This window comes from Anguilla anguilla, chromosome 5 (genome assembly GCF_013347855.1).
Source record: "Anguilla anguilla isolate fAngAng1 chromosome 5, fAngAng1.pri, whole genome shotgun sequence".
Classification (NCBI taxonomy): Eukaryota; Metazoa; Chordata; class Actinopteri; order Anguilliformes; family Anguillidae; genus Anguilla; species Anguilla anguilla.
Window position 1 is genome coordinate 18,711,141 of NC_049205.1, and position 27,698 is coordinate 18,738,838.

The 27,698-nt window shown below is 51.6% G+C and overlaps 1 protein-coding gene across 2 annotated transcripts in view; it reads left to right on the forward strand.

Annotated features, from left to right (window-relative positions):
* Positions 1–3,032: 3,032 nt before the first annotated feature.
* cdh13 (cadherin 13, H-cadherin (heart)) overlaps positions 3,033–27,698 on the forward strand; it is a 453,601-nt gene continuing 428,935 nt past the window's right edge. The window contains exon 1 of one of the 2 annotated variants that reach the window (XM_035419934.1): positions 3,033–3,258. In XM_035419934.1, the coding sequence (XP_035275825.1) occupies positions 3,214–3,258 (45 nt within the window). In that variant the 5' untranslated portion in view covers positions 3,033–3,213. The remainder of the gene's footprint in view (positions 3,259–27,698) is intronic. The other variant, XM_035419933.1, reaches the window with a different exon arrangement.

Genomic DNA, 27,698 nt, shown 5'->3' on the forward strand with positions numbered 1-27,698 from the left:
GGCGCTGTAAGTAATCTACAAATTTGATATCTGTGAGAAACCTGCCCCCCTCCATCCCACTTCATAAGAACAGAGAAGTAAAATTACAGACATTTATGGAGAAATGTGTTTGTTGTCCAGGGAGAGAAGGGAGGCAGTATAGTGAATGTGAGGAGTGATAAAACTGGGTAAAAGCATCAATCTTCTACGGCAAACCCCCGATGGGGGGTGCTCCCTACCTGGCATGGGCTCCTGCCAAGTGTCAAGCATTCACTCCCGAGGACGAGATTCGCTCGTACGCGTGTTGGTACGCCGTCTGCGGAACCCATTGGTACCACCTAGTGGACAGATCGCAGAATGACCCTCGTAAGAGAGATCTCCGTCCAATCAGTTTCATGCAGGGTCATTGTGTTTTAAATTCACAAAATGTTTTTGTATGCTTATTTGTTTACTGAAATAGATGTGCTGCATGTTTCTGTCCGTGTGTTGGAGACTGTCCTTCTGTGTGACTGTATGTGTACACCTATGTTTTTGCATGAGAGAGAAGGGCGGGGGGTGGGGGTGGGGGTGGGGGGAGGGTTTGCCTCTGGCTGACTCAGCGATTTTCGCTCCTGCTCCCTCCAGCACGGCACGTGGAAATCTGGATTCCTCTCGGAAATCTCGCAGGACGCCTCCCCGCTCCCCTTCATCCGCTCTCATTCATAATTTACATCACCTTTAGATTTATTCTGTGATAAACAGAGTGTCAGTTTTAGCTCTGTCGGCAGACCGATATTACAAACGCCCCGAGAATAATGTTAATTTGGCAGAAACGCGACCGAGGCACCATGTAATTCACAGAAACAGGACAGGACATTTTTGTGCCGCAGGCCTTGAGGCAGAGTAGTTATTTATTGATGGTCTCGCACAACAGTCCCCCAACTGAGTTGTGGTTATGGTTGTTTAAAAGCATGCTCAGCTCTAGGCCTGCATCGGGGCAATATGCAAACTGACATGAGCATCGATAAGACCGAGCGCAATTCCTGTTCAGTCTACATAAAGACTTTCCCCTAACCTTTCTTCACTCGACCAGTATTTCTTGCAGCCATGCTATATTCCTGTAGAGCAGAGGCACTGGGTGTGAGGTCAGGCAATTTGGCAAGAATGAGCCTTGCACTGAGTTGACTAGTTGGCTGTGGGGAACTGTTTGAGGTCAGCTTTTTCTGTGGGCTCAAGCTGAGGAGCAGCACGTGACTTTTATGCCTCCGCAACGGCACGGCCGTGGCTGGAGGCACTATGTTTTCGGGTTGTCCATCCGTCCGTCTGTCCGTCCTTCCGTCTATCCGTCCCGATTCTCGTGAACGCGATATCTCAGTTATGCCTTGAGGGAATTTCTTCTGAACTGATTAGATTTTGGTGGTCAAAGGTCAAAGGTCAGGGTCACTGTGACCGCACAAAACACGTTTTTGCCTTGAGGGAATTTCTTCACATTTGGCACACACGTCCACTTGGACTCAAGGATGAGCTGATTAGATTTTGGTGGTCAAAGGTCAAAGGTAAACAACAAGTCAAGAATCTTACACGGCCAAGTTTGAGGCCAAAGTTGATGGTCTTATGCGAAGCCCAGGGGGCGCTGTGTAGAGTCACCACGGTTGTTTCCATAAATACCTTTGGAGCAAATTCTGCAGCATTGTCTTGGAAAAGCAATTCCTCGAACCGTCACAACAATTCCTCGCCTCATTTTTCACATCCGGAGTTGTGAGAGAACTTTGACCGCCTTCAGTACGGAAGAAGCAAAGGTCTCTGAGTGATATCGTGGAATCTGGTCCCTTTTTCTACGGCCCACCCCCACTCCCGCTCCTTAAAATGCATATATGCGCGGTTCCATTACTGTTCCGTTTCTGCCATCTGCGTGGAATATGAATTCCGGAACATGCTTTTTCATTACCCGCCATTCTATACTTCATCTCTCTCTCTCCTGGAGCGCTGCGCTGTTCCATCTCTCTTTGGCGCAAAGCGTCTGTCGCAAGAGGTGTGAAGGGTGTGTCGCACGCAGGTTCCGCTCGCTGATGGATAGCAGCCTCCCTGAAAAGGACAAAAAAGACCGGCAGTAATATACATGTGACCTTTGTCCCTCAGTCGAAATGATTTTTTATGCATCGTAAATCAATGGTAACGTCTCCCCATCGTGACTTCAGTTCCGCTCTTCTAAAACCTGTCCGGTGACGGCAAACTGGAAATCCTCGGGAGGGAGGGATTCTGACAGAGTTGCGAATGAATAATTGGGCCCGTAAGTTAGCTGAGCATTTAAAGGAGGTCGGGAGTTTGGGGACCTGGGGGATGTACTCATTTTCTGTGTGTATCAGTTACATTCAAGCACGAAAAGGGATGCGACTGAAACTCAAGGGATGCAGCTAAATGTTAGAAGGTTTATCATAGAGTGAGACCCCCCTACCTAAGAAATGAATACGTTCACTTCTCAGGTGGATCTCGTTTTGCCTACTCTGGAAGCTTTGCGTGTCCAATCTATCCTACACACCGCGTAGTGCGTGCCCTCAGGCGGGAGCGTAGATGTTAGAGGCAGAGAAGACCTCTGGCAAGACGCCTGTGTAGACTATTATATTTATTTATTTATTTATTTATTTATTTATCCATTTATCTATCAAGAATATAATAGGATTGTACTGATAATGTATGTTTATGCCTAGTAAAAGTTTGTTTCCACACGACTGTGGGCGTGTGTGTGCGTGCGTGTATTAAATGTGGTCGTTTTCAAGATATGTCAGTTATAAAGCTTTTTCTTGAACGCGAACGGGATACTGAAATGACTGTTTACAATTAAGGCAGATGCACGAAGTGCTTTTTGCCTGTCGTGCTCTATAAAGGTGAAGTTTGTTTAATGATCTTCTAATAAAATGTAAAAGCACTGTCAATAACAACCCACACTCCTCTCTAATGTTGCTCTCAGTAAAATGCCTTACGTTTTGATTTTCAAGGACGCATACATCATTGCTCTGTTTAGAAGAAATAATCTTCTGTGTCCTGTGGATATCAAGAAATCCCCCTGTAAATCTATTGGTTGCGGTCTGGGCGCTGCTACCCAATGCTTTGCTGATGAGGCTGCAGTTCTATTTGGGAAGTTGGCAGCTTGAGGCGAGGGCTTTACTCTCGCGCTGGCAGTTCGACTCTGGAATTATGAACAGAGCTGGTCAAACCTACACGTTGTTTTGAATTTATTGCGAGAGAATTGAGACCATGGAGATCGGAACCCGCATCCTGTTAGCCTTCCTCGTCTGTCAGGTAAGCGCGCGCAGCTCTTTTGCTAAATTTGGAATTCGGTCTTTGCACTGGAATCGGCTTCCTGAGGATTAACCTATGCATGCTTATATACATTCATTTTATTTCAAAGGAATCCCTGTTTGCGCGCGTCACCAAGGCGCATTTTACTTTAAGTTTTCACACTATAGCCGTTACGGACGCACGGTGTGATGTATTGACATGTTTTCTTGGAGACGGGTAGCATATGTGAGAGGATTCTTGTCTGGAAAAAATAGTTCAAATTGCTCACATAAAAGCTATGATGAAAGATGGATGTTGATAGTTAATGGCATGGCACGGGAGGCATGATAGGGATAGCGGAATCACGCTGTCAGTGTTAAAATTGCTGCTGTAGCTGGTGCGACAGCTGGTTCTTCGGGGCGAGGATAGTTTGGCAAATCTGCAGTGGTCAGTTTAAGGATGCCGCTCACATTTGGCCGCTCCTGCGAAGGGGACAATAACGTGCGACGGCTACGTGCGACCCACGACCAGGGATCGCGTCTCCAGACTCATCTGTATTCAGCTCAACTCCCAAGTTTCGCGTCTCTTTGCCTCCGTTCATTTGGCTGAACTGTTCTCAGGGAGATTCACACACCGCCGCGCACGAATTGGACGATCCGCGGGAACGTTAAGAATTCCGTTAATGTCAAAATGATCTTTTAAAAAATATATATTCTTCCTCTTTACTAACTGTTCCATTCGCTCAACGAGGATAATTTTATCTCGTCCCGATTAACATGTTTCAAACATGAATATTGAAATATTCCATTGGGAAAAGCGATGACTGGGAACACCTGCCACTGTCAGTCCAATAATAACTATTTATGTGCGGAAGGGCCAGCCAGTTAGATATTCCTTCAGTGAGAAATGTTGCACGGATGCATCAGTATAGGTGTGTTTTGAGCGGGATGTCGCAGTTTATCTTCGTGGTGTATCACATCTGCATCAGGCACATCTGTCCTCCTCGTGTTGAAATAGGAATGAAACTTCTCATTTCTGAGGTTTACGCACAACAGGTGTTGTATTTAACGCGCCACTGTCACAAACTAGCAGGGTTTCAGAACAGAAGCTGACGTATCAAGCTAATAGAAAACACATGGTCCACACGGTAGAGGCTCGCCGTCCCGTGAACTCGCTGTAATTGCGGAGCTTCTGGCGTCCTCCACTCCCGGCTGCCTACTGGATTAATGCACGCGCGTCCCTCAGGCTCAGCCAATTTATTCTTATTATAATTTTTCTTTCCATATGTATCCATTACGGGGTGCAGCTTTCTTAGCGAAGAATAATACCGAATATACACTGCCATGGTACAGCGGCAGTCGTCGGAATCGTTGCTGCCTTTAGGGAATATCAATTGCAGGCAGTGATTTTAAGGTAAAGCTCTCCTAAATACAAGTAGAAAAAAAAAAAAAAATCCCGAGTAGCACGACCTTCAAAGCCTCGGAAAATTACACAATTTGCGAAGACAGTGCGAAGCCATCACAAGTGTAGCGCGACGCGATGTCTTCTCGGTGGGCACATATTGCTTTTATTATCTGGAATCATGTCACGTTTAAAAGTAATCGGTTGTCGGTTGACTTCTATGACTGAGCGGGAGATGTTGGAGTTAAGTCGCCTGGGTCATTTAATTTAGCAGTGACATTTACTGCTGGTGCTTTGGTGTGTTTATAATGTTCCGGTGTCCTTTGCTGAAGACACATAATCAGAAAATCGCGTGAAATATGTGGAGCTTCAGACGCTCGCAATAATGTCTCGCAAAATATAGTTTAAATGTGGTAATTTTATTTTGCGAAACTTTGCTAGTGTCCGACAAAGACCGCAGACTGGGGCGACAGATTTAGTAGAGGAATCTAGTTAACATGCATGCTAATTGCATGCTTTTGTTGTCGCAGGGACCATATTCAGTCTGTAGTTAACCCTGTGGATTGATCGTTTTTTCAAAGTGGTGTTTATGTTGACGTACAATATGTGAACTATTGTGATGCCCTTCACTGTGTGCATTCAAGCTGGCTAGAAAAGAAAAAAACAATTTAAAAAAATCAAGGTTTAGGTTACATACAGAGTGCATTTTTTCTTATGACTGGAGTAGTACCTGGATTAATTGTTTTTATTTTTGAATATTTGACCTTCATGTAGCCTGGAAAGTAATGCTTATCCCATCAGTGGTGTTAAAGAGGGTACAGGATAATTCTGCCTCCAATCACATTGTATATTCATTTGTTTTTAAATAAAGGTTTAATCAAGAACGAGAGTTAATATTACCAATGACAGTGCATAAATTAAGACGAATAAAATAGTTAGGTGAGAAAAACCCTATCACAACCAACATATTGCACATTGCATGCCATGTTATCCTTCCTTTAAAAACTGGAATACACCTTATACGTAGTGGATCTTTTAAATATAGTTTAAACAGATTTTACACCAGAGTAATATATAGAAATTTATGAACGCGGCAAACTTGTTTGTTTCACACATTGTGAAGAGTAGCGATATCTTGATAAAATTTTATCTAAGTGTATTTTCGCAACCTCCGTTTCCATAAGGGCTGTACATTCCTCAGGAACACCATCACCACAACAGCAACAACAGCAGCAACAGCAGCAACAACAACTATATTGTAGACTTTGGAAAAGTAGTAACGTATAATTGATGTGAGCCCTGGGGACTAAAAGTGATTCAGTAAAGGTATGCGAGAAGATGAATATGCCCGACTGCGCTGCTAACTTCTTATTCACTGGATGCTCAGACCTCCCTCCTTCACCCCATCCCATGTCATCGTGGCCTTTCCAGTTTCTTCCTAATTAATTTTTCCCAGGGTTCGCTCCTGTGGGCCGGCCCCGGCGCGCTCCCTCCTCTGCACACAGACGCCGCGCTCCCCGGGTTCCGGCACGCCGCGTTATTTACGGCGGGGCAGGTGGGACGCCGGCTCCGTCCCGTCCCGTCTCCGCTCCTGCGCGCCTCCTCTATAAATCCCTGTTTTTAAATTAAACGCTAAGCAGCGCGCTCCCCGGGATGATTCAGAATAATCACGGAGCTGCCAGCACGCGCAGACACTCGTATATTTCTCCCTCTCTTCCCCCCTCTCTCTTTCTCTACCTCTCTACCTCTCTGCCTCTCTACCTCTCTCTCTCTCTCTTTCTCTACCTCTCTCTCTCTCTCTTTCTCTACCTCTCTCTCTCTTTCTCTGCCTCTCTACCTCTCTCTCTCTCTCTCTCTATCTCTCTCTCTCTTTCTCTGCCTCTTTACCTCTCTCTCCCTCTCTCTCTCTCTCTCTCTCTCTCTCTCCCCCCCCTCTCTCTCTCTCTCTCTCCCCCTCCCTCGTTTCCCCTCCCGACGCTCCGGTGGGGGGCTCCCCAGTCCGACCGGTTCCGCGCGTTGTAGAGTAAAAAAAAAAAAAAAGTATATATTTACTGCTCCGCTTCTTTCAAACGGCTGGGTAAACTGCCGGCTGTATTTTTTATTTTGAAAATGAACGGGTTGGAGGAGAGGGGGGAGGAGGAAACGAGGCGCGATTTTCCTCGACGGTGGTCGGAGGTGCGCGCGCTCTGCTAAGCGCATTTCCTGCGTGCGGACTGAGGACTGGGAGGCGGTCATTACAGGGTGAGGGAGAAGGCGGCTGCGGTGGGCTGCGACCGGTCGGGGGCCTGCCACACGCGCGGCCCTTTTAGCGACAGTGAGAGGCCCCGGCGCTCCCCCCTCCATGCAGCCCGCTCCCTTTCTACGGGCAGTAACAGGTGCAGGCCGGCCGGCCGGCCAGGGACACGCCCACGGCAACCTCAGCTGCTCCCTGGCAGGACAGGCACGGTGCCTCCTCAGGCTGGAGTCCAGTCAAACCCCTCCTCCTCCTCCTCGAGCTGGACGGGAGGGCCGGAGATCAGGATGCCCCCCTCGCTGCCGCTGAGGAGAGGGCGCTCCGGGGGAGCGGCCGCGCCCCACCGCTGCTTGATTAGCTGCCCCACAGCTGCCCACCTCAGAGGCGTGGCGTTGCTGATCCGCGATTGGGCCCTTTCACGCATTTCGGCCAATCGGAGACCCCCGGGTGAACGGTCCAGGCTCGGTTGCGGTCTGACACGCGTAGGCTTCGAATAGGCGAATAAGTAACAGCCCTGATTAAAATAAATAAAAACGTGATTTTCTTTAACCGGGATTGACCTGAGGTCGACCGTAGCTGCGTGTACTTCATTTGGTCACAACGGGTGACCCGGCACAGAACGCATTAAAGGATTTCTGATCAGGAGTGCCACTACGGAACACCTCTCCATCTTTTACCCCATTAATACAGCGCCCACCTGCTCCCTCCCTGTGCCCTCCGATGAGGAAGGTGGGAGGGGCAACCCCAGCGCCAACAGTTTCCGTGATACGATTTTAAAAAGATATAAGAGCCCTCCCCATCCCCTCCCCCCTGGCTCCTGGGTGGCTTACACGCTTTCCCTTTTCATTGAAATGATGGGCGGTTCGGAGCAGAAGAGCCCGGACGAGGAAAATGAAGGCCCTTGTAATGGCGGTAATGAGAGAGTCGGTCATTACGTTTAATGTTTATCCTTTGAATGGAGCGCCTCTCTGCAGACCCCTCCGCGCGCTCAGCGCGCTCGCCGGGCAGCTGAGGTTAACTACGGCGCCGCCGCCTCCATTCGCCGCCTCTAATTACCGGCTCCTTTCGCAGCTGTGCGTGTGTGTGTGTGAGAGTGTGAGAGAGAGATGCAGATACGGAGAGAGAGGGAGAGATAGAGAGAGTTACAGAGAGAGAGGGAGAGAAGGAGAGGGAGAGATACAGAGAGAGAGGGAGAGAAGGAGAGGGAGAGAGAGAGGGAGAGATAGAGAGAGTTACAGAGAGAGAGGGAGAAGGAGAGGGAGAGAGAGAAAGGGAGGGAGACAGCAAGAGAGGGAGAGAGTGTATGTGTGTGTGCGACCTGGCATGGGACGGTTTTGCAAACGATCACACAGAGCGGAAGTTTGGGTGTATTTTTTGTCGCAGACGTGTCAGACTCGGGGTGGCGGTAGGGGGGGGGGGGACGTGCGGCGGGACTTTCGCCGGCGTGTTCCGCCGCTGAGGAATGACGCACGCACCGCGGGGGTTCTCGGAGGGCGAAGAGCGAGGATGACTCTCCCCCCCCCCCCCCGAGGGCCCCGCGCAGCACCGAGCGATCCGAGACGCGCCTCTTAAAAAAGATCCTCCTGTCATAATCACACTGTGCATCGTCCAGCCCTCCATCCATTTCAATAATGGATAATGACAGGAGCGCCTGAGTGCCTATCAGGTACCCGAATTCAGCAGAGACACCCTTTAGACCACACCGTAATTGCCCAAGTGAATGAAAGTACCCATTACGAAGACTGCATTATACGTAATAGATTAGCCTGTTGGTTTTTTAGACCACGTGTTTCAGAAGAGATTCCCATTAGATATAGCGCTTTAAGTGACACTGTGCACTGTTGCTATGAAGTACATCCATCCGATCCCGATCAGACTCCTTTCTAATGGCGTATCCGCTTACATTATTGATGATGAGTCGACGTTAATAAATGTGTTTCTTTTTTTTAATGAGGTAGAATGCAGCGATTAATAATTTAGCGCGTGTAACTGCACTGTAATCTGCGGTGTTACCTCGAGCAGCCTTTGGGTGTAGTGTGCAGCGCCGCTCGCAAGCGGGGGCTTTTTGAAGGATGCCAGGCTTTCTCCTTTTCCTTGCGATGGAGAGGAAATGAAAGAGCGCGGAGGAAGAGGCAGGGCGAGTTTGGGAGTGCGTGGGCCGTCACTTTGTCATCCTGATGACTCCATCTCCTGTGTTTACTCTCCTCATCTGTCTGTCTGTCACATAATTGTCAGAAAAGCCATGGAGCCAGGTTCCACGTCCCGCAGCTCAAACACTGAGCGTACGGCCCGTGTTATAGCACTGAATCTTTTACTGCACACAGCACATGCACACACATGCACACTCAAACGCATACACACACACACACACATGCGCACTCAAACGCATACACTCACACTCACACACACACACACGCGCACGCAGCACGTGCACACACAGCACATGCACACGCATGCACACTCAAACACATACACTCACACACACACACACACACACACATGCATGCACACTGAAACACATACACTCCTGCACACGCACATGCACACTCAAACGCATACACTCACACACACACACACACACACATGCATGCACACTGAAACACATACACTCCTGCACACGCACATGCACACTCAAACGCATACACTCACACACACACACACACGCGCGCAGCACGTGCACACACAGCACATGCACACGCGTGCACACACAGCACATGCACACGCGTGCACACACATGCACACTCAAGCACATACACGGAAAGGAAACTGAAATAAATTCAGCCTAGCCACGGAAAAGTCTTACGCAATCCTGCGCGTGCAATCTCGCACAATCCTTGCGCAGTCATCACCGTCTCGGACCGCCCTCCGGTAGTCTCTGGATCAAATCCGCCGCTCGCTCTCTCTCTTAACCCAAAACCGCTCGGAGGCGCGCGCATCTGTTCGGCTGGGAAATTTCAAACCTTCGCCTCCCGCCGCGCGCCGATCCTGGCTCGAGCCGTCGACTCCGCCAGCGTAGCTCCCGAACAGAAATCTATTTCCCGGAATCCTTTGACGCCCGGCGCTCGCCCTGCTCCCCCCGCACCCCCTGCGGAAAGGATTCATGTTTTTCCTTTTGACTGAGTAAATGCCTCTCTTTGTACGGGCCGCTTTTCCGTTGGCTTTGACGCCCGCTGTTCGGTAACTGTGCCCTGTGCTCTGTATGTGTGGGGTTCTGTGTTGGTTATGCAACCCACCCCCCCCCCCCCCCCAACCCTTGCCCATTCAAGTAGCCTGCAGCCTGTAGCAGGGCCTCAGCTCTGTATTCTCAGCTCTAAGGCAAAAAATATTGGGGGGGGGGCTCTCAAATATATTTTGTAAGAAATTAAAAATAGGCCTTGGGTCCTTCCCGGTTTCAAAATGTCTTGCTTCACCGGAATGAATCCCCCAAGGGCTGCCTTACGCAAACCTGGTCAGACCTGAGTTAAAACAGAACACAGGCTCTCAAAAGGGCCCCGGAAAGTTCCAGAACCAGGCCCGGAACAGTCCAGAGCTGTTCGATACTTCACTGAGCTGATAATTGGCAAACAGCCTAATTTTACAAAGTACATTTGTATTCCTTGATTAAAAAAAAAAAAAGATCATTCATAAATTAATTACACGGAGAGTTTGCAATATTGTTTCAGCCAGGCGTTGTTTTGTACAGAATATTTGGCGACGCTTTAACTAATCCTGAACATTCAGGTTCTCTTGTGGATTATGTGAATGCACAGGGCCCGGAGAAACGGCTTTTGGACCCGACCCAAAATGCCTGCCGGGAAGTCAGAAGTCAAACTTCTGAACCGTACGCTTGCCTGGGCTCGAGCGCTGGGGCTCTGGCAGGCCTGCGGAGACCCCCGCTAGCCGCGGAGGGGAAGGTGTCTGCGAGAGGGCCCGGGGATTTGATGGGAGTGACCCCCTGGGGATCGCGGCGTAGCCGCCCGCGGAGACGGGAGGAGTCGGGGGGGCTGACATCACATCAGAAATGACTAATGGCCCAGGAGAGGAGGGAGGTGAGGCCGGGAGTCTGGAGCGTCCTGATTAATGATGATTGATCTGAATTCATTACCGCCAGCCGTCGCCCTCCGCCGCCACTGCGTTCCGCAAAGGGGCAATCTTTGATCGATCGCTGATCACAGAGGCTGTGTGTGTGTGTGTGTGTGTGCGTGAGTGTGTGTGTGTGTGTGTGTGTGTGTGTGAGAGTGTGTGAGTGTGTGTGTGTGAGTGTGTGTGTGTGTGTGTGAGTGAGTGTGTGTGCGTGTGAGTGTGAGTGTGTGTGTGTGTGTGTGTGAGTGTGAGTGTGTGTTTGTATGTGTGTGTGTGTGTGTGTGTGAGTGTGTGTGTGTGTGTGAGAGTGTGAGTGTGTGTGTTTGTATGTGTGTGTGAGTGTGAGTGCGTGTCTGTGTGTGTGTGTGTGTGTGTGTGAGTGTGAGTGTGTGTGTGTGTGTGTGACTCGTAGCTGACTCGTGGTGAGCCGTCGTCCCTAAGAATGGAGTCTGAGACTGGCTAATTACAGCTCGCTAGTCGTGAGTTTCAGTGCACTGCATTGTGCTTCGCCTCGCTGAGCCTGTGACTCAAGTCCTCACTTTGAATCAAAAAGTCGGTGTGAGCAGGACCACCTCTCCATGTGTAGAGTGAAACAGTGTTATGCCAGCCCCACCAACTTCCCCTGTGTCCCCGCCCCCTAGAAGTGTGGGGGAGGCAGAGAGTGGTTCCCCTTCTCAGCAGATGCTGCAGGTGAACCTTTACAAAACACTATAAAGCATACATAACAGTGTCATAAGCATGATATAACACCACTCATATCTAGTCATAACAGTGCATTACAGTTTGTGATGTTTTGTCTTTTTTATTATATGTGGCCACGGGTGTTGCCAATGAGCAAGAGCTATAAGCACTAAATTATTCCCAGACTTGACATCGCATCGATGTAAATAGCGATGTCACAATGACATAAATAAGTGAAAATATGTAAGCATTACTATTGGTGCATTACTGCTTAGGAGTAAAGGAGAAAGCTGAGGCTGAGCCGAGCGGAGTCGCAGCAATCCCTCAGCATGGCTCGGCAGCGGGTGGAGGCGGGGCCTGCGCCAGCAGGGAAGGAAGGGGCGTCGGCATTATTTGACCCGGGCGGCGCGTTTCCGTTCTCGTTCCGCTCCCTCCTGTTGCCTCTTATTTTGTCGGATCCGCAGCTGCCTGTCACCTCCGGGAGAGAGGCGAATCAATCACCGTCAGCTCGGGATCTGACACCCGCAGTACCCTCGGCGGCCACCTAGATGGCGACGCTGTGCCGGCAGCTCTCCCGAAGAGAAGCGCTTTGATCCTGGGACAGAGCAGTGTTGTGTGTGTGTGGGTGTGTGTGTGTGTGTGTGCGCGGGTGTGCGTGCTTGAGTATGTTTTCCAAATTAGTGCTGCCAAAGCTGATTAAACTGTTGAACAGGGCGTCTGAAGATAGCTGCTGCTGGACTGCTGTTCCGAAGGCACGAGAACACACAAACACACAAACACACAAACACACAAACACACAAACACACAAACACACAAACACACAATGCTGCGCCCTCGTTTCCAGGCAGTTAGGAAGGGCTTCCAGTTTTGCTCCTTTTGAAACGGTGGCACGGTGCCGTGAGAAAGCGAGTTCTGTCTCAACTGAGGGAGAGGGAAAGAGAGGGAAAGAGAGGCAAAGAGCAGAGGGGGGGGGAAGAAAGAGGAAAGAGAAGGGAAGCGAGGGTGAAGAGAAAGAGAGAGAGAGAGAGAGAAGGCGGGTATCCGCTGTACACCTGTTGTCACAGCTGCAGCCCTATGCGGCTGCCTAACAGTATTTCATTTATTTTGCGCAACTCATTTTTTTGCAGTTGTTTGGAACAGCAGTCGTTTTGTCTGAAAAAAGGGCTGGCTGCCCGCCAGCGGGAAAACGAAGGGGGAGCTGGAGAAACGGATACCGCCGTCCTCCCAGAGTCCTTTGCTGTGGCGAACGAAGAGTCTCGAGGAGAGTCTCGCGTTTTCATCACGTCTTTCTCAGAGTGATGGAAACGGAAGCTTTCGCCGCCGTGCGTGGCCTTCAAAACGCCGCTCCCCGTGCAACCGGGATACTGGCGAGCGCTCGCTTCGGCAGCTCTGTCGCCGAACGCACGTGAACGCAAAAGAGCGTGAGCCAAGATGGATGCCTCGTGGCAGCTCTGTCGCCGAACGTATGTGAACGCAAAAGCGCGTGAGCCAAGATGGATGCCTCGTGGCAGCTCTGTCGCCGAACGTACGTGAACGCAAAAGAGCGTGAGCCAAGATGGATGCCTCGTGGCAGCTCTGTCGCCGAACGTACGTGAACGCAAAAGAGCGTGAGCCAAGATGGATGCCTCGTGGCAGCTCTGTCGCCGAACGTACGTGAACGCAAAAGAGCGTGAGCCAAGATGGATGCCTCGTGGCAGCTCTGTCGCCGAACGTACGTGAACGCAAAAGAGCGTGAGCCAAGATGGATGCCTCGTCACGTTGCGGGCACGTGTCAATGGGCCTGAAGCCTAGCCGGGTGAATGTTTTGTCCTTTGAGATACGAAGCCTTGACAGAACAAAGCTGTCATCCTTGGTCCTGGCGGCTGACTGTATCGCGTGTTCTCTGGATGTCTTTAAGCTAATGACTGTCCCTGAACTGTACAGAGAATCTAAAATGGGCCTATGAAGACAATGACTGCAGAATCAGGTTCTTATTATATTCTCATTGGAATAAATGCCTCCAAGGTTGATTGGGGCTGAATAATCAACCTTGGAGATAATGCAGCATCACATCAGGCAAACCCACCCTACAGGACCAAGGCTGAGGTAAAATAGCGGTGTCTGATGTCTCATGGAAATGGGGAAATTGTATGATGATGATTTCCCAGCGTCCTCTGAGGGGGGGAAAAAAAAAAGAAATTTAAAAGGGGAGGGAAAGGGGTCCCTGAGGGTGAGCGTAGTGACATTGTCATCCGCGGAATGACGGGGAGAACGGCAGAGTCTCTGCGCTGCGATAGGACCGAACGTCTTAATTAAATCCGAAGGAAGGAAGCGCCGATTGGCTCAGGGAGCTGGGAGCGCTCAGAGGCGTGCCCCTCAGACGGGGGACGGCGGAGGATTCGGGTCGCGGGAGGAGCGCGGGCAGCCCAGCTCTTTAAATAACACCTTCCTTTCCTCCGGGCCTCCCGCCACCTGTTTGGACCCCGTGAGCCGCACCTTAATTAACAAGCTCCTGACCCAGATGTGGACGCGCACTTTCGCCGTTTGACCTGCAGGGGGCAAAAAAGTGTGTGGGCGGGCGATCCGAGCATATGCGTGTCATCTGGACCGATGCGAGGGAGAGGGAGAGAGCAGGGAATGACGGAGACGAAGAGAGGAAGAGGGAAACGAGATGTTTTTGAGGTAGGAAGGGAGAAGGAGAGAGATGGAGAGAGAGAGGAGGGTGAGAATAAAAAAAAGCCATGCGATGTTTCAGAGCTTTAATGAGCTGAGGACCTTCTGCAGCCCTCCCCCCCCCCCCCCTCCCTCCTCTGCGGGTAGCCGAGCAGGTCGGGTCTCTTGGGAGACGCCGGCGTACGCAGGAAGCAGATCAGATTTATTTTCTCCCGCGTTCCATCGCCGTTGTCGTTCGCCCGGCCGCACGCCTCGGCGAGCGCGCGTTTCTCCTCTCCGCCGTTCGGCTCCCGGCCCGCCGCGGCCGCAGAGCGCCCCTGCCCCCCCATCCCCCCCGCTGCCCGGCGACGGTCCGGCTCGTAGCCGAGAAGCCGAAAGCCGCGCCGCCCCAGTTTATTTTTTTACGAAGTTAAACAAGGAGACGCGGTCAATTGCGCCGGTGATTACGGGCGCACGGCTCCGCTCCGCACGCCGCCTCTCCTCCTCCCCCGCCTAAGCGCTATGGATTACCTGCTCAGCAGAGCCCGATACCCGCTAATGGCCCGCACCCGCTCAGGTTCGCAAACAGCCGTTTAAACACACGTGTGGTGGAGCGGGCTGACAGGGGGAACCCATTTCGGCGGGGAGGAGACCCGTTCAGTCTCCCGGAAGATTCCGTTTTTTCGGGGCGGTGGGTTCGCCGAGCTCTGCCCTCGCGATGACGAGCAGGCGTTCTTCCGCCGCCTCTGTATCCGCCTCGCCGTGCCTTTCCGTGCGGACTCCCTGTCTAATGGAGGGGGGGGGGGGGTGGGGGGTGGGGGCCCCGCCGGCCCGCTTAAACATGCGCGGCCCGTCTCCGCCGCTCCTCCCCCTCCTTGACCCCCTCTCTCCGCGCCGGCGCTTCGCTAACATTCTGCGGAATATTCCGGACGCATGCGGCTCCGTTCTCAGGCTGCGGGCTTATTTATGAGGATCCCCCTGAATGAGCACGTGTGCAGTCTGCACGGCGCGAAAACGACAGACAGAAAGTAGCACCCTCCTCCCCCCTTCCTTTCTCAATGCTGTACATTTGGAATAAATAATCAGCTGTTGCCCTAACCCTGAGAGTTGTCAATGCTCGGAGCAGCTTTATAGAACATGCAGTAGTGGCATTGCTTTATGTAGTGCTGAATTCTCTCTACCCTGTAGGTAAAAGATGAGCCAAGATGGGCTGAATAGCCTGTTCTTGTCATTATGTGTACTTATATTGTTAGGTTCAGTTCTGGGCATAATGCACCAGTAGATATTCTCTAGTCTGTCGGTAAAAAGGCAAGCCTAGGAGGGCTGAGTGACCTGTTCTGCTCGTTATGTATTCTCATGCTCTAACCCCCACCCCCTCCCTCATCCGAATTCTCAGTTATTAGAAGCGATGGGAGAGTGAGATTTCACGATCCCCCTCTGGGCTGCAGTTCCTACACGGATCACCTGACGCGGATGTAAATGCCCTCAAATTAAAGCTGACGGTCTGCCCTTAACCTCGTATTCATTTCGTTTCATTTCGAATCCAACGTGCTGGAGCACGGAGCCAAACAAATAGATACCATGTCGCAGTCCAAATACTTACGGACTGCGCTGTATGTCAGTCACTGACGTATTTGAACCAATCAAAAGATATGATGTCCACAGAAATGAACAACGATTGGTTGACATCGGTAAGCGCCTGATGACTCTGGGATTCGTGTAGCCTCAACAGTATGAAACATGAAGCCACCGCCTCACAGGGAGAGCATGCAAATGAGAGTTTACCTGTGCGAGCCGGTCGCCTGGTTTAAAATATTACAGCTGATACCTTTTACAGCACAGTCTTATCTTAGCACTGTGTTACTCTGCTCCCCCCCCCCACCCCCTTCCTGTCTGAATGCAGTTACTGTGCAGCGTCTTATCAGATGACGTGCAGAACGGGTTTCAGGAGAGGTCTTGCTTTTTGTTTATTTTTCTTTGCCTTGTCAGATTTTCAGCAGTGCTGGCCACCTACCTCTGACACCGAGCCACTGAAATCGGGGACAGGGGCATGGAGGGATCAGGCCAGAAAATCCGGAGGGCGATTCCGGCCCTTTTGGGGCCTAATACCGCCCTAGAGAAACCGGAAGGGATTTTCCCTGTTTGGGAATTCGCTCAGTTTAAATCACACAGGCGCCTACAGAGTAAGGGTTGGCAGGGAGAGCTGTATCTGTGTCTGTTTTTCTTAATGCCATCCTCCGCTCTTAATTATTTAACCAATCGTTTATGTCATCTGACCCTTTAACTAAATGCATCGATTATCTGATGAATAACAGCTGAAGGCTGCTCTTGTGTACTCGTAAGGAACCTTTAACTGCGGTCTAATGTGCGAGAGAAGTGTCAGCGGCGCACGCAGCTAATTTGCTAAATTGCGCTCGGGTAATTGGCGGACACATAAACCACCGTACGCGCCAGCCCCCCCTCGCAAGTGCGCCCCCTGGAGGGCAGGTCAAGGGTGCAGCACTCCAGTCCGAGAAGGCTGGAGTATTATTTATAATATTTTTATTTATTTATTTAGCTCTTGCCTTTGGAGAGCCGCAGGATGGCTTCCTTTGGCTTTTACCTTATTAGATTAGGAACAGATTTGGGTGAGTTAACTGCGCAGTCGAGCACTTCAGTTTAGTCAATTAAGCGCTGAGTAATGAGGACAACCTGCATGTCCTGGGGCTCTCCAAGGGCAAGGAAGAAGAGCAGCGGTCCACGGGGGGGTCCACAGTTGTGTGCCACGGGGGGGGGGGGGGGGCGGGCGAGCCTTCAGCCTCCCGCTCGCCACCTTGCTAGGCCTTGCTTAGCGGCTCATTAGCGACACTTCAAAATTCGCTCCAAGCGACCCGCGCCCGGGTACGTACCTGACGCGCGCTTCGTTTCGGACCGGAGCAATCTACGGCCGACCCGGAAAACGGGCGCATCGACTTCGCCGGCGTTCGGCGGACGAGTTCGGGTTCGGCGCACCTGCCGTCGGCCCGCGTGAGCGCCGAGGCGGAGGCGGTGGCCGGGGGGGGGTGGTGGGGCGAGGCGGAAAGCAGACGCCCAACACGCCGCGCTCTGTGATTCTCCCATATGCTCCTGCTCCAATTAGCTCCGGCGGATAGGGAGCGCTCGGAGAGAGAGAGGGAGAGAGAGAGAGAGAGAGAGAGGGAGAGAGAGAGAGAGAGAGAGAGAGAGAGAGATAGAGAGAGGGAGAGAGAGAGAGCCTCCGCTGGGGACGCGGGCCCTTTTTCGGATGAAGCGATCCGCCTGGAGGCCCCTGGGGCCGTCGGCGCCATCTGGGCGCGTGTCTGCCTTTAATGCCGCGTCCTGCGTAACGCGGAACTTCGGGGCCGGGCCGAGCGTCTCCACCTGTCGCAACACCTGGACGGCCGCGCGTCGCTCCTTCCCGACGGCTCCGCGCGAATCCCCCTGCCGCCTAAGAGCAGCTGCGGAGCGTGCTCTGCGGGCTGTTCGCCACGGCAACGTGCGGAGGATACGCATCGCCGGCCTGACCTACGAAGAACATTTAAATGCCAGTGAGATGTGCTTTAGCGTGTGTGCTCAGTACGCTTCGTATTTCGCCACAAGCTGGCATTTAGGTGTATAATCCTACGTAAGTATTTGATACCCTAAAAAATCTATTGGTTTTTTTAAATAATGATTTGGATTCAGAAGAGCAGGAGGCCTTTATCAGTTTTGGAATGTGGCTTTCTCCCAGAGAGCTCGGCTAACTGTGGTACACGGTTCCACCAAAGCGGCGCCTAGTCGTCCACCAATCGGGAGCTTGGGTTTCGGGTTTATGCAAACGGGGGTTTACGCGCAGAATGCCGTAGCGCACTGTCGGGTTGTGATTAGCGCAGAAAGCTAGCCTCATATTTAGCAGCAACGTTTGAGGATTTGCAGTTAATAGAAGCCCTTTATTACACTGCACGCCGTAGGCAGGGAGAGCGCTGGCACAGGGCTTAGCGGTGGCAGCGGGGAGCGCTCGCCTCGTCCTGGCCGCGCTCCTGGGACGACGGCGGAAGGGAGGAGGGCGCACCTGCGGATCAGGAGCCGCCGCGCGCCGTGCCCGGCGCCGTGCGAAATGTTGTCAAACACTATCTGCAATCTCAGAGGGAGATTAGAGAGCGCGCGGGGTCCTGCGCCGCCGCGGCTGCCGCTTCTGCCACGCGCCGCCAACACGCCGCCGAGACGTTTCCCCCGCGGCTCCGCGTTCACCCGGGAGGGGAGAAAGGGGCTTTGCCATAACAGGGAGGGGCGGAGCTACTGTAGCGCATGCAGTTATTTACTCATCTTTGCGGTCTGCTGTGGAGAGGGAAACCTTTTGATTGGTTAAAAAAAAGTTGATTGACAGTGCGTTGTAGGACCGCCCATTACGGAGCTCATGAAAACTCTGGTGCTTTCCCGGAGCAAATTTCAGATAAGGGTAGGGAATTTCCAGTCCCAGTAATTGGCAGAAATGAGTGTTAGCACTCCCTAGCAATCTAAGATTTACAGAGGCAAAGATAGAAAAAAACACAAAAATGTGTTTTCTTATGAAATGTAGAACAGTAAATTGAAAGCTGGTTGCAGGCAGCAGGTGGCACAGAGGAGATGATCTCGTGTGATGTGCGTATTGCGCGTGCTGTGAAATGGAGCAGTGCTGCCCGTCCCTGTGCACGTGGTGATGACACCGTCGTGGGGCCCTTGCAGAAGCTTGAGGTTTATACTCCGGGAAACGTTCGGGCCCAGGTAGATGTCCCCGGGCCATCCAATCGCGTGGCACGAACCGAGCCGAGGCGGACGGCGTGGCCCCGGCCTGGTAGCGGCCTGTCCGGCAGCGTTGGTTTTGTAATCAGTGGAAAGGTCAGCTCCGCCGCGCGGCTCGCCGACGTGACTTTCCCCGCCGGCCCCGCCGCGGCACGCCCGCCGTCGCTCTGAAAAGGGCCGAGGCCTCCCGGGGTCGAGCCCCGTCTCCCTGTCGCCGTGTTTCCAGCTGCCAATCGGGGAGCGGGGGGGGGGGGGGTGGACGGTGCTCGAGCGACAGCAGCTGCGAAGTGAAGGAAGAAAGCTCTCCGTCTCCACATCAGCGACGGCTGGAAGGAGTGTTCCTCCACTCAGAAATGTCTCACTTTGATGCTTGAGCGAGCCCTTGCAGACATGCAATGCACCGCAGTATATATGTTCTGAAAAAATAAGGATTAATATGCGCTACAGCTATAATAAATGCGATGCCAGATTGCAATAATACATTTGGAAGTTTCCCTATATATTGTGAAATACACGTTTCATTCGAAAACGTTCATTTGAATGTGAAAGGCTTCCCTCTCCCTTTCAAGTGCGAATTTACCCATAATCCCGCGGTGCAGGGGACTGGGACGGGGGACAGAGGGCGAAGATTTCAGGAGGGACGATTACTTCCCCGTGGCGAATGTGCTGACGTGAGCGGAGCAGCCGTCCTTTTCGCCGCGTGGGCGGGAATGATCCCCCTCGCGGCGGGAAGACAGCGGCGGGACCGGAACACGAGCAAGGTCGTTTACCTTTACCCACAATCCATCAGGAGCGCGGATCTCCTGCCTCTGCACACGGCGCACACCGACCGGTCCACGAGAAAAACAACACCCTTCGTTCAGGGGACTTACCCACAATCCACCGGCAGCCTGGATGGGATAGAGCTAGACAGGTGGTTATGGGTAGCAATCCCGACAGACTGCAGAGAGAGAAATTGGGCTGAAATTTTGTGTTTGTTGTAGATTTGGAGCCCTGCTTAATTATTGCAGGCAGGAAATGAACATTTTATTTAGTGTGTTTTTCTAAGGCAAAATTTCTCTTCACCAGCATGGTTATTTAAAGGTCCAGGCCAGAGGTAACAGCTGGACTAAGATCTGCGTGAGACAGAGGAGAGGTGGAATTCTGTTTATCTTCAGTTTAATGAACCAGCAGCTCCACTGAAGTGAAAGCTTTAGATCTATAGTATGCTATTCCAGTATCGTGCACTGCTCCTGCTTCTTGTTCCATGCTAGTTACGTCTCACTTATAAAACTACTCCATTTTGTTACCGAACCACAAATAGCTGCCTTCCTGAACTCTTCCATTGTTCACAGAGGCACAGAAACCGCTCGGAATGCGGTCGGTGAGAGCCACGATCAGCGGTTGTCCGCGCTACATTTCAAACTGCGTTTATTTTTTTTTTACCTTTTCTTCCTCCTGTTTTTTGGAGTTGCCAGTTGAGCCGTGCTCTCTCTTTGCCGGTACGCCGTCTGTAGCCTCGCGGAGAGGACCGCGACTGAAACGCACGCGCTCCGTCCGTCCGCCCGGTCGTCCTCCCGGTCGTGGGAGGAAACTGGTGGGAGGGAACAATAAGTAGCACAGTTAGGGTTGATAACCATCTCTGATTCCCGGTCTCCCAGAATTTCCCTTTTGATTAAATCAATTATTAATGTGGTACATTTTCCAGCTCCACACAGCCCTTTACAATGAATGCCCCTCATTCTCCCATTCACACACACTCACACACCCGTGGTGACCAAGGCAGCCATGCACGACACAAAGCAGCTCTTTGGGAACAGTGGGGGGGGCTTCGCGTCTTGCTCAAGGACACTTCGACACACTCAGAGGACCGGTGTTGAAACTGACAACCTTCCAGCTGCCAGACGATTGCTCTACCTCATGTGCTAATGTCGCCCCCCCCCCAATCATTTAAGAGTGAGCTGATGTGACCCCTTTCATGATCCAACCCGCTCTACAGTCTGTGCCCCCACCCCCCATCCCCCCAATTCCACAGTCTGTGCCCATGCTCAAAAAAGGTCCTGAAATGTGTCCGGCGGGATTTGGCAACCTCTAAGTGTATCTGTAGATCAGGGTATGAGCTGTGCTGGCGCTGGCTTGCTTGCTAATGTAAAGTAACTCAGCGTATGAGTTGTGTTGGGTTGTCCAGTGCTATTAGGGCTGCTAAGTTATGTGTTGTGTAGGTCCTTTTTTTTGCAGTAGTACAGACCCAAAGCAACACAGCCTAGTTACAGCTGAACCGTATTTTAGTGCTCTTTAGGATGACTCAAATTGCCTAAATAATGAAATAAACTCTGCTCTTTTATTTTTACACGCCTGTTTGGGAAGAGAAATGGAGAGAAATGCCCACTGGTAATTTCTCTGCCTATTGTTCTCTTCTCCTGAATTTTTTTCCTTTCCTTTTTTTTCTTCGCAAACGGCAGCCTGGTAGTCGTCTCAGCCAGAGGGAACAGCGTATTAAATATTACAGAGCGCACGACTTTAAACGAAGACCTGCAATTTGAGCCCGGGTTGCGCAGAGACTACTGTCTCGCAAGATAAAGATTTCAGCGCAGCATTATAATGCAGGAGGAGCGTAATGAGCTGTGTTGCGGCGCGATGCTTAGCATCGTTTAATCAGAGGAGTGCGCTTAGCGGGACAACACGTCCTCAGAATTGACCGTGAATCCTGGGGGAGCAGTGCATGCTGGGTAGAGAAAGGCGCTCTGTGGTTCGATATGCGCCCTCCATTTTTCTCTCTCCAAAAAAACAATGCTCGGAATTGTCATGAATGATGATAACATTTCTCCCCCCCTTCAAATTTCTGCCGTTTTATCCGCAGTTGTCAAACTATGTCCTGAAGATTGGGTCAGGAGATGAGGACCAGTTTCTAGCTGTGCATGGGAAAAAAAAAGTACAGGAAGCTGTAAAACTATGTTTATATCAAAATACTTCATAAAATGAGTTTTTCCCTGGGCTCTCAGGCTGAGTGGCTTTCAGACTTTTTTTCGGCAGTTCCTCTGACGCTGCTTGCCATAAATTGGAACTGTCGAGATGGCACAACAATCCGCCAGGTGAATCAGCTGAACGGTCCGCTTGAAATTACAGCTCCGAACCGACTACGGTTTCTTTTTATTTTTCTTTCTGTTATCAGACGCTTCCTCGTGCTGAAATCGGCCCGCGTTTTTAGGACGTTTCCAGTGAGGGGAAGTTGGTGCAACTGGACGCGGGTAGCCTCTGGACTGCTGAGCCTCTGGACAAATGGTCACTCTGGACCGCTGCGTTTGTCTGCAAACGGTCACTTTGCGGGGAGAGCGGTGCGGGCGGGCGATCGGTTGCCCTGGCACCGAGCACAGGGCCGCTTAAGGGGGAGATGGGGTGTGTCACGGAGGGTCATGTGGACAGACTGGGGCACCTCATTGGATGCAGAGTGCAAATGAAGGTCGTGCAGACGGGGATGTGTTTTGAGCTCCTGCATCTGTGGTGGAAGGCTCGGGCTTCTGAATTGGATGAAGGCACAGGGGCACGCAGAGGGGTCTCTGCTGATGCTGCGGGGGAAAGACTGAGCACCTCACTGTGACCCTGCACACACACACACACACACACACACATGCACACACACACACACACACACGCGTGCACGTGTGTACCCATGCTCACACACACACACACACACACACATGTGCACGTGCATGCCCATGCTCACACACACACACACACACACACACACACACACACATGCACACACACACACACACACACACACGTATATGCACTTTAAATATTTCCCCTTCATAAGAGGAGCGACTATCCCACAGCATGCACTTTTCAGAACAGACATGCTGAGAGAAGGAGGGAAAGAAGGAGAGAGGGAATGAGCGAGAGAGACAGAGGAAGGATGATAAAGAAGGGAGTCCGAGGGGGAAGGGGAGAGGGAGGGGGCGGGTGTGGCTCCCCCGTGGGTGCATTCTGGATGCCTCACACTGGTCGTCCATGCAAAGGAAACACAGCACCCCTGTGACGCTTCATTTCACCTGAAACATTGCGCCGAACGCCACAACAGACAGCAGGATGATGCAGGACAAATACAATAATGACCAATAACAAAAACAAATGGCTCTGCCTCCCTCACCAACCCCCCTCCTTCTCCTTATCCTCGTCCTCATCCTTTCCTTCTTTCCCAATCCCCCAACCTTCCACTTTACCCTCTGCTCTTCTTCATTTTATTCTGTCTTCTCAGCTCTCTCCTCTTATCCCCTTCTTTCCCCTCTCCATCCTTCTCCCTCTCTTCTTTCATCTCTCCCCACCTTTTCTGTGCTCTCATTCCCCCTCTCCACCTCCCTGGCCAGCAGTGTGTTTGTACCGTAGCGTCTGGCTGTGGAGGTGATGCGGGGAGGCCTTCTAGAAACGTCCGGCACCTGTCATCGCAATATCTGTCATATTTTTATGAAAGAACCTTGCCCCACTGAGCCCTGGCACTACCACTCTTCGTCTCCCGCACAGTGAGGGATTTTGCGATGCCATGGCAACTTGTGTTTCAAATGATTTTAGTTAGCCACACCCATTTATTTGATTTGACATTTTTGACAGTGTCATGAGCTGAAGCTGTATCACACGGGTCCACACTGCAAGCGTTTCCACTGAGGGTCTGATATAGCAGTGAACCAGCTGTGTGGTGTGTGCAGCTGTTCAGAAAATGAAGCCATAACTTGCTGGGCCAAAAACCAGCGTGCACACTCCGGGCCCTCGGGGAATGGGGCTAGGCAGCGTTTTCATTCTCAGGCATAAAGCCCATGAGGACCAAGGCACATTTATTACCTTGGTGAGAGCGGACCCCCTTGTATGAAATAACCGTTAATATGACTGGGGGCGAGGGGGGGGGGGTTCCGGAGTGCTGGAGCTATGACGGCTCTCTAGGGGGTGCTGTGGACCCCCCCGCCCCCCCCCCCCCCCCCACTCCCTCCGGGCCCTCCCTTTGCAGCACCCCCCCCCCCCGCCCCCACCCGGTTTTGGTAATATCATTTTTGTCAGGTTATCGTACGGCAGCACACGGCAGGCCTCGGCGTGCGGTTCTGAGGGCCGCGGCTATTTTCGGCGTTTCTCAGGACGCCGCTGCACTTTATCTTTGTGACGACAGACGGTTCCGCCTCTCAGCCGGCCTGCTGGAGTGTGACGCGGCCGCTCCCCTTAACCGGATTACGCGGCTGATGGAACAATCCGCTGCTGGATTCGGGCGGCTGTGGAGACTATATGAGTGGAGTATTTTGTTAGAACAAGGTAATGCTTTTTGGATAATGTGTGAAGGGAGATTATTTTGAGAGCGATGCAGGAGAAGGAAGCAACATCGGTGTTTTCGACTGGCTAATGGAGAGCACCGGCTGCTTTGATTGGCTGACACAGAGGCAAATATGAGCGGAGTATGTTGGTATATTAGTGGAGTGTGTTGGTGGAACACAGCGATGCATTGTGGGTGATTTCCGATGTAAGCGCCGTTCGGTGTTTGGATGTTGCAGAGCGCTCGCTTCGTTTGATTGGCTGACAGTGAAGAGCACCTGTAGCGGGGGGGGGGGGGGGGGGGCGGAGGGCGAAAGGACACCGAACAAGCTGGAAAATGTCTGCCTGTCAGACCCGTTCACCGCGCGTGCCTGCAATTTAAAAACGCATTTCTCTTTCACCCTGGAAAATAAACGACACGAGAAACAGAAGAGATGGGAAAATCACAGCACTGAGGGAGGCCGGCGTTTTCTGCTGCTCCAGCTGCAGGGCTAACAATATATTAGGACACGGCGCCTGTTGTTATTTTCCCTTTTTTAAAAATCATCGCGGGTTCCTGCTGACACCAAGACTGTTTGTCGGGAGTTTTTTGAGGGGGCCAGGTGGTGGTGGTGGTGGTGGGGGGAGGAGGGGTTGTCTGGGTAATGCAAACAAACACCGGCGCCTGGAAATAACAGCAGGCCTTATAGAGAGGGTCTGGGGTTGACCTCACTCCCGCTCTGGCACAAATCAAAGGCTGTGAGGGCGAGAGCCTGACGTCAGGGAGAGAAACGGGGAGGCTGACTCCGGGGGGGTGGGGGCAGGCCGCACCCAGAACTGGCCTGGGTGCTTTTGCCTCCTCTCTGCTCAGCCCCTCTGTTGTTGCCTTGGCAGCGCTGCTGGGGGGGAGGGGGGTGTGTGTGGTGTGGGCGCCTACTGATTTTCTGATGTGTTATTCTATTTTGCAAGGCAGGTTGTACAACCTCAGACTAAAGTAGCAAACAACTGGGCAAAATATCATAATATTTAAGTCAGGTAATGGAACATTGAAGGAGGGAATAGGGGAATATCGCTTTTCAATCAAATAATGATGAAAATAATAACAAAACATTATTATTATTATTATTATTATTATTATTATTATTAATAATAAATGTCTCCACCTCATGACTTAAATTAGCTACAATTTTGGAACCACATGGTGTCTGTCATTGGTCAGCGATGCTGCCATATACAGTGTTAAGGCACATTGAAAGCACTCTATGCAAAAATATTAGAGGAATAACAATAAGAGCAACAAAACTGTTACAGAAGTGGTGGAGCAAATCTCAGACGAGCAACTGGGATAAAGGCAAAGGAATTTCTGTTGGGAACATGACAGCGTACGCATGGATTTCAAAAAATGCAATACTGTTCTTTACAAGAAAAGATGACTGGAACCCGAGCAATGCTCCCCTCTACTGGACGCACGTCTGCTATGGGAGAAGGGAAGGTCTGGTGTGGTAGGTCACTCTCTTGGGCTGCCAAATACTGTCCTGTTTTGCACCCCCCCCCCAACCCCCCCACTCCCACTCACCCTTTCATGACTGCTGGGAAAGACGCCTCCTTTCTCACCCAGGAACCCCCTAACACCATTCAGAGAGACCCCGCTTTCATCCTCTCTCTGTCTCTCGCCCTCCGTTCTAATTAAAATTCAGAGTGCTTCTATTTGCATGAAATGCATTTGTAAATATTGCCGGAGCATGCAGCGAGTCAGCTGAACACGACCATTAGCGCAGGTGAATGATCAGCGAGCGATTAGCTCGTTCCTCCGGACAGGAGGCATCGCGTAGGTGTTTGCTCTGCGACACGTAGTTATGCACCGAACGCGGTCACACATGAGCAAACTCGTGGCCTCTCTCCTCCTCTCTCTCTCTCTCTCTCTCTCTCTCAGTCTATCTCTGTCTGTTTAATATTCTGTAGGTGGATGGGCGCTGGACACATCTGTGGTTTTTAAGTGTTTAAATCCTCCAGCTTGCTTTGCCCCCAGCGCCGGGGTACTTCTGTTCAATTTCACACTTTGTCGGCTGAGAGAATGTCCTAATTCTATTTACTCTGTTAAAGAAAGCGGCCGACGTTCTGTCGGGGAGTGCCCTGTAGTTCCTTCCCTTACGATGGATTCTGCCTTGATTTCAGAAGAGTAGGTTGCAAGATACTGTGTGTGTGTGTGTGTGTATGCGTGTGTATGCGTGTGCATGCGTGTACGTGTGTGGGTGGTGTGTGCGTACTCTCTCTCTCTCTCTCTCTCTCTCTCTCCATTCTCTATCTATATATCTCTCTCGTAACTAAATGGTCCATGCATTTAGCTTTACTTCTTCATCTGCTTCAAACACACATTTAATTTAGACTGCTGTGTTTCTGCAGGTGCGCCCTAACGTTACTCCCCCTTCTCTCAGGTTTGCTCTCACCCGTGATTCCGTGCTACCTTTCTATGAAACAGGAAACATGCCGTGTTATCTGGCAAGCTAGCAACCGGTGACTTCTGTTTTTTTGCAGAATCTCTGAAGTATTTCCACTTAACGTGAAGCATTTTTTTTCCTCTAGCACCGCTGTCATGTATAAGTTGTGGGGAATTTTGACTTTAATGGCAAACTCCCTTTTACGAGCTAATTGTAGTCTAACCCAATTTTCAAAAATCACAATGACAGCGTGATGTCCCGCAGTGACCTACCTTGTACATTTAAACCGAGGCAGGGCTTTCTAAGGGGCAGCGCTGTTTCTCAGACGGGTCCGTCTGTCTGAGCTACTGAGCCGGTCACCCTGAAGGGTTCTGTCTTTCTGTCAGAATGCCAGAGAAGTTTGGACGAACCCCCTCAGGTACTGAACGGTGTCGCACCTGATGGTGGTGAAGCCCCATCCGCAGCTTCAGCACTCCCTCTCTCTCTCTCTTTTCATTATTTTTATTTTTATTTTTTACCTTTTTGAAGAGCTGCTTGTCCCTCGTTGCCATTTCACCCCTGGGTGGGAGTGAAGGGGAAAGCAGCCTGGCCTGCAGAAGGAGGCGCTTCGCCGCGCGCCTCCTCCTCTCCTCCTCGGAGCGGGGCTGGAGGCCGAGAGGGCAGGCCGAAGCCTCGGGTTCCTCCCGCTCTGACGCCGCGCCGGCAGCGCTCGCTCTAGAGACGCCGAAGGTCGAGAGGCCCTCCCCCCGCACGCACCGCGCCCGAGGAGACCACCCCGGCGGCGGATTGGTGGAAGCCGTCGTCCCGGTGAAGGCTCAGCAAATCACGCTTCCCCCCCCCCCCCCCCCCCATCGGCTTCTTCTTCTTCTTTTTTTGTTGTTGTGCAAATGACAGGCCTGAGAGTCTTCAGGAAAATGTGGAAATGAGAGGGGAGGCTTTGTAATGAATGCAGGCTTCGCCTTCCGGAGATGATGGGTAATTTCATATTTTTGTGATTCTGCTTTTCT